Raw genomic sequence first — 12,739 nt, 5'->3', positions numbered from 1 at the left:
AGTTCTTTTCTAAAAAAATAGTCTAAATAATTATAGAAATAATATTATCTGTAATCATAAAATATACTAGAATTTATTTTATGAAAATTAAGGATCGAGGTCGAGCTAGATGGTAACATCTATTGGTTGGTGCAAAGCATAACTTAAATAAATTACAATGTTGTACAGTTTTAACAATTCTAATTAGTAGAACAATATGGAGGCTAAAACGGTTCGTATTTTACGTAAAATATGACAATTTATAAATCACTTATGAAAAATACATTTCAAAAATAAATAAATGAATTAATTTTCCAAATGTTTTAACTTATGAGCACACATATATTCTAATAAGTAATAAGTGTCATTATAAACATAAAATACCCAATATTTCATCGGAAAATATTTTCAGACTATATATATCGCCTTTAAAAATTTTTGTGATATATACACAAACTAATAAATAATTGAATTTTAAATATCCTCTTTGCCAAATAAGGATATGGAGAAAATCAGTGGATAGGACACTGATCTATATATTTTTTTATTCATCGACCTTGGTGTCGGTGGAACACCCATCCTTCATAAACTAAGTTACTATGAGGCAGAACGCTGGCGGTTGAGCGTTAGTGCTGTCCACATCACTTGCTTGTACAACCGTTGGTGAAGTAGTAGAATTTACTTTATTCGTTTTTCATATATACATAAAAATATAAAATGACTTGGGACAGGAATGTCAATAGTCAAACTTTTATAAATAATAAGAATATAGCGTAAAATGCTCATTTGTTTCTCTAACTTGTGAGACCTTAGAACAGACAGCTAATAAAAAAGAAAAAAAAGGGGATAGGAGATACAGGCACATATACTGAAATAATACTAACTTTATTTTCCTCTTCCATACATACTTATTCTTGTTGGTTTTTACGAGGATTTAGGATTAAGGCTGATAATAGGCCTTGTCCAACCATAACTTCCACACAGCTAGGTACTGTTTGTCAGTCTACCACCCTAGTTCCAATAGTTTTAATTATGGAATATGGATTATATACAACATTAAATGAGAATTGTAGCATTTTAAAAACCGCTTTACAGAATAATTTTCATCATGTCACTACTTTACTTGAATAGTGATATTTAAAAGTTTTATTTTATGTTCGAGGTATTCTATTGATTGTACCTTAAACTGGTGATAATTTCTAATAACTCTAATAGCTTTAGGAAAGTCAGTAGAACCAACTCAGGAAATAAACTAACTGCGGATAACTATACCATCTTTAGAATACGTTCACTCCTAAAAGTAATTTTTTCGTCGGTTACGCCACTATTTAAGAAAAGCTGTCGCTTGGAATATCATTTCATATACCAGAGTATATAATACGCCATATCTCAGCAAACCACAGGTTAGAAGGCGATTCTACACCTCACTCTATACATGAACTTTGTTTTTTGGAAGTAAGGTAAAGAACGGCCCGCGGATTTTGATACAGCCTGTACAAATTTTTTTATAGTTAAATGTTGTATCTTTTACAATAGAGAACTGCGGATAAAATTGTCAAAGATTTTCACTCGAACTTTTTCACGATATACCAATATTATTTCGGTAAATGATAAAATACTGTAACAGAAAGTTCCTACCCAAAGGGCTTCAAATAAATACTAATGCTATGATATGAGAAATATTACCAAGTGAAACAATTTCCCACCTTAGTAGAGATATAAATTGCTGATTTTAAAATCACCTCTATTTAATGTCATCACATTTTGTTTGCAGTTGTACGAAGAAAGGCCTCAACTCGTCAGACCTGGGAGATTGAGGAGTGCACTTGTTGTATTTCATGGAACAAAAGAGAAACCTTCAATATATGACAATGGTCCAAGGGAATACGCGCCCTTTTACCTGCCTTAGTCATAGTAAGTGTTCAGATGTTTTAAAAGTTGTAATCTACTGTAGTAGGAAAGAAGTGTCTGGGACATTTATTGTTCTCATAATTTGTATTTGTATTGCATTTTTTATGCGTCGTATGTTCGGAAGACTCTTCTCAGGAATACTCAGTCACTTTAAATTGGCCATAATGAAATGAAAATTTTATATCTGGTATATATTGCAAAAATATTACCAAAGAATATTCTGGAGAACCACAGTTTGCCGATCTCTGGTTTAAAAACAGTACATCCTTAACAAGTACTGAACCAAAAATTCTTTATGGGCTGTAATCGAGATTTTCAATTCTTAATTTATACTATAATTTATACTGACTTCCTTCACTGTCAGTTTACTTAATATACTAAAGTTAAATTAATATCTACTTTCATTACATTTTAAATGTAATTTACTCACTGTAATTCGGAGCTCCGCTTATAAAAAAAAAAGAAAAAAAAGAAAGAGTAAAACACACAAAAGCTAAAACTATTCATAATAATTTTTACAATACATTTTAACAGGTTACCTTTAAATAATACATTTTAAATACGAATTATATCTTGAATTACTCTTACTTACAAAAACTAAAAATTTTTAAAGTAAAGGAATAAAATAAAGGAGCTTTAAAATTATATTATATATATTTAGATATACCTTCAATCCATTATTCTTAATTTCCTCATATTACAGTTTTTAAGTTAATTTTAATATTTTTGGCTATTCTCACAGAAATGTGGTGTTTTGTTCTTGATTTTTAAATAATATGAAAGTACTCTAATCTATCAAAAAATCAATTCGGAGTAATAACATTTTAATTGAAATTCAATGCCAACCAAAACAATTAATATTTTATTTATAAAGAAAAGAAATTAATTACAAACGAGCAACGGTACAGTCAGGCTTCTGTCCTGTATTTCTCTGGATAAGTAGAACGGCTTAAAAATGAAAAAGAAAGATAATTTTCATAGAACTATTATAAAATGTCTAATAATTACATGACAGCAGAGAATAGGTTCATCGTGAACAGAACCGTGATGATAAATAGGATTATTTAAAATATCTTATCTTTTCTAAAATCTGTTATAGAAATTAGAAATGCTATGTGTATTCTGTAAGTACTGAGTAGTCTCGGCTGAAATACTCACTTTAACAGTAAGGCGAAGAACTTGATGAAGATTGTTTAGGTATTTTGGTAGCAGCCGACTATCATACGTGCCGAAGCCAGCGAGTTGACTGGATCGAGAAGTTAGTCCTTGCTCAGGGAGCTGAAAAGCACGTAGAAAACAGTAACATCAAAGCCGTAACATAGATCGTGAAAATTCTGATACAAATATGGACAGCACTGTGGGGGCAATGCTCTGGACATACATAATCATCTTCATATCTTATTCTATCTATTTTAATAACAAAGGAGATCATTTTTTTAAAAAATTATTTCTCGTTATTTACAACTGTATAAAACTAGTAAATGTGCTATTAAATATAAATTTATTTTTATAAAAAATAAATTTATATCTAAAAGCAAACTTACTAATTAAAAAGTATAAATGTGCACTCTGCGCCATCCCCTCTAAACGTACAGTGTATAATTGATATAGTCCTTAAAATATCCATCGGTAGAAAAAGGAAGCACTTTTTTCAACTGACATCTTTTTTACTTATTTATTCATTATTTTATTTTCAATGGAGGGTACGAAGAAAAAAATTATATAAATTTAATAAGGGATCATAACGCCAAAGAAACTCACCTATTACCCGAACATAATCATAAAATTCGTAACCACGAAATCTTTCGTAAAGACTATATTGGTGGTTTAAAAGCTTGTGGGGGAGTCTGTATCATGATAAACAATGAAATACCATCATCCCCTGTTCCCATTAAATCAACAGTACAAGCCGTAGCTGTAAGAGTTCATAGACCTATCTCATTTGCTCTCTTTACCTTCCCCCAACAGAACGCTTCGACATTGAAACAATCAATAGCTTACTCCCAACTCCTGTTCTATTGCTTGGCGATTTCAACACCCTTAGCCCTCTGTGGGGTTCTCACAGACAACTCCGGTAAAATCATAAATAAATTTATAGAATGATAACAACTTGACAATTCTTAATGACCACTCACATACGTACATATGTCCCAGGACAGGCCTACAATCATGCATAGATCTCTCAATATCAACTCCATCCATTTCTCCTAGATTTAAATGGCGAGTTCTGGATGATGCATATGGCAGACCAACTGTTCACTATTCAAACTATTAAGACCACGCTGATAAAGCTGCAGAGTTTCCAGAATTCCTTCCTTCTGCGAATAGTCCGAGGAACGTCACTCCAAAGAGCCAGGAACAGTGCTATCCATGATGAGCTCCAGCTCCCTTCTGTGCTGGAGTTCATAGGCCGCAGGCACATCAAGTTTTTTGAGGGGCTGAAATCATGTGCTAACCCGCTGTTCAGAGAGGTCGCCCCTCCAACAAGACCTGGGAGGTGGCAAAGCACTGTCCCCTTGGTCGACGTCCTCGCCGAGGGAAGGCCTTCGGCCTCTGCAGTCTGAAGTCGTCTTAACCCATCTCACCTTTTATCCCCCAGTGGAGCGGCCCTCTCCGTTTCTTGTACCCCTCGGCCAACGGTTCCTGGGCCAATATTGTAACCTCCCCCTTCAGCGGACCAAGGCCCACCCCTTATAATGCCATATGGCAAAGGAAGGGAACAAGTTACGTTTGTATATACTTAGATGTACGTTAATGTTGTTATTTATAACAAAGGAGGTAAGAAAAAAAATAGATATAAATTGATAATAAAATTGATAGAAGGGTAAAAAAATATTAGTTATAAACTGACATGATACAAACGTGTGGAGAATTTACCCATAGATAGATGTCCAATAACGGTACTAGAGAAGAAGATCTCGGGACCACCTTCTTTTCAGACGCCTAGGAGGATTATCAGATAGTGAGGGGGAAGCTAGGTTAGAAACAAGTGGGTTTAGGTAGTTAAGATGTTTATCATGGAAGGATTGGTATCCGGTTATGGCCAAATCGGAGACTTTTTTTTTTTAATTTGGAGAAATATTTTTCCATATGAAAGAACCATTGGTTTTGTAATTCATTTATTTGAAAATATAAATATTTAAGAGAGGCAGATACTGCAAGGACCTTGGAATAGGTTGACAGAAATTGATTAGTAGTTAAGACAGGAGCTAATAATATGCACGACGCAGGTCACCTCCCGATGCCACAATTGCTCTCAATGTCGATGTTAATGACCAGATTCCAGCCTCTCCACCATTGGCATGGATCTAGTTAAACTGCTTTAGGGATAATATAATAGTAAGAAATAATATTGCAGTTATATTATTAACTTTAAAGCTGTTAAATAATTATACCGATAATTATATTTTAGCCTTATTTAGTAGAATTTTAATTACTTAGATGAATGGTTATTACTTTTCCTCATCCAGTCAAATTTTTATTACTGTCAATAACGAGTCTCTTTGATCGAACAAGGAAAAAATACTCATATCTCATTCGAAATTCTCTTTACGTTCAGATAAGTATAATACAGAAAACTAATAAAAAAATATCCATTTGTATGGATAGTATAAGTAAAAGTTAATAGACACATTAATTAAATTATTCGATCATTGCAAAAGAATGATATTCAATACTATAACTAATTAGTACTATCATAAAATTAACAAGAAATATTTATTTTTATATGAGTAGGTTATGACTCAACTAAGTGATAATTTTAGGAGTAACATATTTTTTCCCACGTAACTTCGCCCGAAGGGAGATAACGCTTCAGTATTGAAGAATTTGTAGAATTGTCAATAGTTCTAAATTAATTAATGATAATTTCACAAATGTATCAATTTTCAAGCGTATTGACAAATTTGATTAGCCGCAGTTAAATAGTATAATGTATTTATTGTAAATAGTTAAATTTTTACCAAAATCTAACAGTAAAAAAAGAAATCAAATTTACAAAAATGTTAGTTACTCGTTGGTTTACTCATATAAAAATTATTTCATAACAAGCTAAGATATATCTCATGATTTATCAACAATAAAATGTTAATAAATTATAATAATTATATCGTCCCAAAATTCTTTATTTTTTTTTTAAATATCCAACATTTCAACCAACCTCGCAATCATAAAGTAAAATCTAAAATAACAGCTTTTATTACAATCTTATTTTGAACCAATCAGAAATCAATATTATATATAAATTAACATACCTTAACTGTAATGCCACAGCCTCACATTAACTTTTATAATATTTGTAAAAGATTTTATATAAAATAAAATATTATCGTTACTTAATTTTGAGTTAGTTTTGAGAACTCAAAACCACATCATTGCTCGGAAGGGGTTTTATTATTACTTCATGAGTCCATTTGGTTATTTCAATGCTCCAATTATCTCCTCCTAAACGGGAACGTTGTAACAAAGAGAGTTGAGATTCAGTAGTAATGTTAAATGCAGTTGTGGTCCCATTACAGGTTGCGTTTCACTGATATCGATTAAATGTGGTCGAGTAATTAATAGTGGTTGTAATTGGTCTGGATCATGGTTTTGTATGAGAACCACGAATACCTTTTCTAAATAGAAACAATATTGTTGAATTATATAATTCCTCAACAATCGCAGTTGTCAATAACAATTGTGAATGGCATACATTGGAAAGAATACATTACTGATATTATATTTAATTTGATATAAGTTACTATTACCATTTTTAATGAAAAAATGTTATGCATTTTAATACATTCGTTCTTAATTACGATTTGAAATCGGATTACACACCATTAGGTTCAATATGATTGGTTTGTAAAAACCATTATGAATTTTAGAAAAACATTCTTCAGCAGCCAATTTGACTTGAATGGATTGTACCGAAAAGGAAAATAATAATAACAATCAAAATATTAAACAAACCCATTGTTTTATCCAAGAAATATTTTAGAAACTTTGGCGATATTTTTTTTTTTTTTAAATAGCCAGTCAGGTTCGGAAGATTACTGAAATAAAATTATAGCAGGATCACAATTTAATTTTAAGTTTAAATGTGTAATTTTTAAAAATCTTTTCTACTAATATTAAAAGTGATTTCGAATTCCCTTTTATTATTCTTTTTTAAACCTAATCAACCATAAAAAATTGTTTAAAATAAAAATTTAATTTTTGTGTACTTATTTTTTATATTATTTAATTTGTCCATATAACTTGCATTTTTAAAATATTTTTGTGCTTTCTATAGTTATGAGTATTTTCAATAAATACAGGGTTAAAGAACAACTTTTTTCAATTTTACAATTATCACCAAAAGAGACAAATTGTAATAATATACAATAAAAATAGTCTATCTCTCCTCAGTGTATTCTAATGATAATGTAGCATTTTACGAATATCTTAGCAAAGATATTTACGAAAAGTCCATGAATTTAATAAATTAAAAATATGATCTAATACTAAAATAAAAAAATAAACTAATTAATATTTAAACAGTTTTTAAAATCTTTATTTCTTTTCTTCAGGAAAAATGGAATACTGGCAGTTACAAGAGAGCGGAGCGAGATGTGCAATTACTCATTGAAGTTGTGATAAACCAACAACAGATTAATTTATGTGTATTATATTATTTATTATTTAACAAACAATTTGTTTATTTATGGTTCATGTATTTTTAATTCTCTACATGTCATAGATCTAATTTTAATTTAATGGAAATATAAATATATATTTATTGAGTATTTCTTACGTAATATATTCCCCATTTACACTATATCACATAATGCGTATACTTTGATCAAATTATAAGTTCCTTAAAACATATATCTCAAATGATTAATCTAAAATTTTAATTTTTAATATTGCAAAACATTACGTTAGAGTTAGAGGAAAATCAAATAAAATTTTGTAAATATTCACATTTAATTAGTAAATAGGAAAATATGAACTAGTTAATATTGATATAGGATAGGAGTATACATATTCAATTCGGAGAAGGAATAAATTTAGGGATCGTTAGATGAGAGCCCTGAAACAGTATTCCTGGAATAATGGAAATGGAGTTCAAGCAGCGCTCCAACACGTTTGATGCGCAATTAGTTGATAGTAATACTCTTCCCAACCAAGTAAAATATAATAGAAATTATTTAGTGGATTTTTTTTCTTTAGTTTTTTTTTGTTTATTTACATAAACATAAATTACATACACCTTTGAAGAGTATAAGAATCGAATATGGCGTATGGGCTATGGTACGTAAACTGCATCATGTCTGTTATCTCTGATCCAACCTGATATTTTAAAATTTCAATCAGAATGAATATATGTATATGTATAAATGAAATGAAATAGCCTTTTATTTATTCAATAAATTAAAATCATACAAAATACAATATAAACATTTAAAGAAGATAGAGAGAAAAAAAAAGTATATAAATATAATAGTTGACAAAACATTAACTTCTATCAATTTTCTTTCCATCTTTCTGTATCCTTTCCTGCATAGGCCTTCCCTTTCAGGAGTAATAGTCAGCACTTCCCGGGGTGACCAGCCCTATTGGGAGGCGAGTTCTTTCCATTTCTCCTTCCAGACATCCTTCTCCCTAGCAGCTCTCCATCAGAGTACATGGGTCCTACCATCTTCTTGAACATTTCGCTCTATCTTTTCTTTTGACGTCCTCTTGTATATGAATAAATAATGAATTAAAAATACATCAAAAAATATTTTTACACATGTTTTGGTATCTTAAATGCTTTCCAAACTATAATTCAAGGTAAACCCTGAGGTGAGGCCTTCGGATCAAAATATAGGGGTAAAATCACCAAGGCCATGACAATCCTCTAGCTCAAATTTGGATGAAAAATGACACAAACAATTTTATTACTATATTTATAACACCAGCAAACTTCTGTTAATCAGCAATTTATAGTTCTTGTTAAATTAACTTTTTAGTGTTATCAATATGACACTAACCAAAACCTCCGAAAACCCGCCTGTAACCAGAGCTGACATCTAAATATTTTGTTTATTGTTTACGTTTTTGAGGTTATATTAATTTCTTAATATAAATGTTTAAACTATTTATTGATGGATTTTTGTTGTTTTTTCTTTTCATACTGCTCCTTATCGAAATTTCTTGCTTGTTAAAGATAGTTACTTTTTTTTTTTTTAATTTCTTTGTTAATAATTACTGTTATATGTTTAGCTGTAGTAAATTATCCATATTACACAACGTTGAATATTTGTAATAAGTACAAATAGTTAATATCATTTCTTGAGAACTGATTTAAAATATAATTTTCATTATGTATACATGAATTGCTACAATCCCTCTTCGCCGTGTTAATTAAACAGGGAAAGCTATTAGTAATTTTACTAAAAGGGGTTACAGAGATGGATGCCGATATTACACTGATAAATACCAGTTATAAGAGCTAGGTAAGTATAGCAGGAAAAACCGATAAATATTAAGGTAGAGGAGAGAGGCTTGGCTCAGCCCACACACTTTGCCGACTGATTATTTATTAAGAGGATGGTTGGCCTGTACCTATTTCTCTCAACTCTAACTGGCATGCGGAAGGTTTATCTAAGCTCTGTTTCGTTTGTGTTTTGGCATGAAATTACGGAAATAGAAACTTATAAAATAGTAACTTCATAGGTGTAATCAGTTATATTTTCATAGCGTGACATACACATCCTTAACTGAATTTTTAAATTAATATATTTTTTTTGTAGTTTATTTAAGTCAAATAGAGAGATCCTTACTTAGAAGATCTAGAATAAAATTCAAGAAAAAATTAAATTCTGTTTTTTATAAAAAAGATTTTAAATAATCTGTTATAATAAACTTCCCAACCACCCAAACTAACTCGTTTCTAACCTGACTTCTCCTTCACTACCTAATAATCCTCCTAGACGTCTGAAAAGAAGATGGTCTCGAGATCTTCTCCTTTAGAAATGTTTTTGGAGTTCTATCAATGGGTAGATTCTCCACATGTTTTTATCATGTCATAATATCACTAACAGCAAATTTACTTGATATGTATACAGTTGTAAATATCAATAAATAAATTATTAAAAAAAAAATAATTTGTTTGCAATTTTAACCGGGTATCGAAACATCCATTATTTATAAATTATCACCCTTAAAAAAAATTCTAATAATATGTCTGAAGATATTATAGGAGAAATTAGGGCCTAAATAGAGCTGATTGTTGGGGATTTTTTTTTCTTCCAAGCCCTACAGCTATATAGGGTTTATAATATGTATATTAGAAGTGTGTATACTGCATTATAAGAGGAATACTATGTTAGAGACATTTTTTTTCGTACCTTTCATTAATAGTAATAATATTATTAGTTCATACATTATTATGTATGAACTAAAGAAATGTATTATGTGAACTTTAGTGCGTCACACTTTTCCCAGCACTGAGAGTGGTCTACTAGAAAACTCCTGCAATTTGTTGATGAAAACCGACGGTGGTATACCTCCAATCTGCAAATTAAATAACTTCACAAAAAAATAAAATTACAGACTTGATTAAAATTATTGTTCTTCAAATGTCAATTTTGACCACATTTCTGTATTGAATTCCTAATGTTAGGCTTTTTCTAAAGTTTTTAAGTTCACGTGGAAGCACCATTGTGTTGAATGAACGTAAAACTTGTGTATTCATATTTGATGTCAAATAAAATTATGTACTTTCCAACGTTTATTTCCGAAGATCCATATTTTACTGACACGTAATTTTCTTATCGTTTTTATTTTAAATAATAGTGCATGTTTTTCAGGTTGAATTTTCGTTTCAGTATTTCGCTGTTTTAGTGCCATTAATTGCTAAAGGAGATTTCTCATCTACCTCGTATTTAGCATTTGGCAAGAATTCCCTGCCAAATTGGATTATTCCACAAGGTCATTATGATAATTGTCCCTCAAACCGCGGTTTCCATCCTGTCAGAACCACCTAATTTTCTTATATTGTAGGGCAAGCCAGAATTTCAACCGAGTTCGCTCAATATAATGAAGGCAGAGCTCTTTAACCTTCTGGTCGACTTTTCTCTCTTTCATCATTTGATGATAATTTCCAAATTCTTTCTGAAGGAAATAAAACTATTTTTTTTGTTGTTTTATTACGTAACTTTAATTATTTTCAATTTAAAATCTTTATCATGTTTCGAAAAAAATTTTGTTCATAAAAATGAATAAATTTTAATTATACCTGATGTAATTTATATTTAATTTTACTTCCTCACTACCGAACGTAAAGAAGAGTTGAAAGGATGCAGTAATTAAAAATTATTTGACAATAGATTACATTATATATTTAAAACATCAAGTAACTGAGTTAGTTGACAATTAGGCGAATCACTGGAGAGGGTAATTCGAAAATGTTGACTGTTGATTTTCATTCTTGTTCCAAAATCAGAATCCCAAACTGAACTCTACAACGCTAATAGTGCTTCAGTCAATGGCGAATAAACAATAAAACTATTCGCGAACAAGGGGATAAAAGTGTAAAATTCTGTATTGGGTATTTTTGTGCAAAATCCTTTCTATTAATATCTTCATTTAATATTTTTTTTCATCAAAGTTTTGGGGATCTTCACTATCTATAGGGTCCATAGTCAAAAATAATTATATCATTTTATAAAATTATCACTTTTTTTTTTGTTAATCCGATTTTTTTTCAGTATTATGTGAATTAGTATTTAGCTGGTAATTATATGTGTATGAGGGTTCCATTAAATATTTTCAGACGTGTAGAAAACGAAAATTCTGTCTATTTTAAGGTCATGTATCGATTTATTTCAACTTTTCTGATTTCTTACATATTAGGTTCCATTTACATGTTTTAGGATATGCACATAATGAAAATGCAAGTTGAAATGAAAGTTCTTAAAATCGTGAATTGATTTATTTTAACTTTCTGAGATATAAAATATTAGGGTCCCTTGTATGTTTGTTAACGCAGAAAATAAAAATGCTATCGATTATAAGCTCAAGTGCTAGTGCATCGATTTATTTTAACTATTCTGATTTCTAACATATTAGGGTAGGGTCCCTCTATATGTTATAGGAGATGCAATAGGATAAAATACTATCTTATGCAATAGGAGGAAATACTATCGAGTTTATGGTTGCGTATCGATTTATTTTAATTTTTCTGATTTCTAAGATATTAGGGTCGCTTTATATGTTTTAGGAGGTGCAGAAAATGAAAATGATATCATTTTTATAACTGCGTATTGATTTATTTTAGCTTTTCGGATATGAAACCTATTATGGTCTGTTTGAATGTTTTTTAAGATGTAGAAAATGAAAATAATATCGATTTTAAAATCGCATATAGATTTATTTACTTTTTCTGATATATTCTCTTTAAGTTATAGACATCAATGAAGAAATTTGGTTCCGAATCTGTCTACCTATTTCTTTTCAGGGATAATTAATTGGACCAGTTATCCAATTTTGCAGTAATTTCCATGGATTTTGCTTGTTATCACCTGGTTGGTCATTCTATGGCTGTCATTATTCTAACAGATTCCCCTCACTACTTTCAAGTTCAGCTGAAGTATATAGCGCGACATTTTTCTCCCGAATTATCTTATATTTCAGTACAAAATTATAATAGGTTATGCCACAAAAACCGTAAAAGGGAGATGAATGAAAATATATAAAACGCCCACGTTCCAAGAGGACTTGCAATCGCCAAAAATAAGTGATTTGCCAACTGTATGACGAGATTAAATTTTTGTGTGAAAAATTCAACAAATCAATGCTAAGGTTTCCCTAAAATGCAGATATGCAGTAAAATGAGCTT

At 30.2% G+C, this 12,739-nt stretch overlaps 1 protein-coding gene across 1 annotated transcript in view; it reads left to right on the top strand.

Moving 5' to 3' along the window:
- LOC106683322 (neuroendocrine convertase 1) overlaps positions 1-7,658 on the top strand; it is a 70,280-nt gene extending 62,622 nt beyond the window's left edge. Inside the window, exons 14-15 of the mRNA XM_014424707.2 lie at positions 1,754-1,893; positions 7,443-7,658. Coding sequence (XP_014280193.1) covers positions 1,754-1,888 — 135 coding nt within the window. The 3' untranslated portion in view covers positions 1,889-1,893; positions 7,443-7,658. The remainder of the gene's footprint in view (positions 1-1,753; positions 1,894-7,442) is intronic.
- Positions 7,659-12,739: the final 5,081 nt, after the last annotated feature.

Source organism: Halyomorpha halys, unplaced genomic scaffold (genome assembly GCF_000696795.3).
Source record: "Halyomorpha halys isolate HHAL.00 unplaced genomic scaffold, Hhal_1.1 Scaffold478.1, whole genome shotgun sequence".
Taxonomy (NCBI): domain Eukaryota; kingdom Metazoa; phylum Arthropoda; class Insecta; order Hemiptera; family Pentatomidae; genus Halyomorpha; species Halyomorpha halys.
This window is presented reverse-complemented; position numbering and strand designations above follow the sequence as displayed.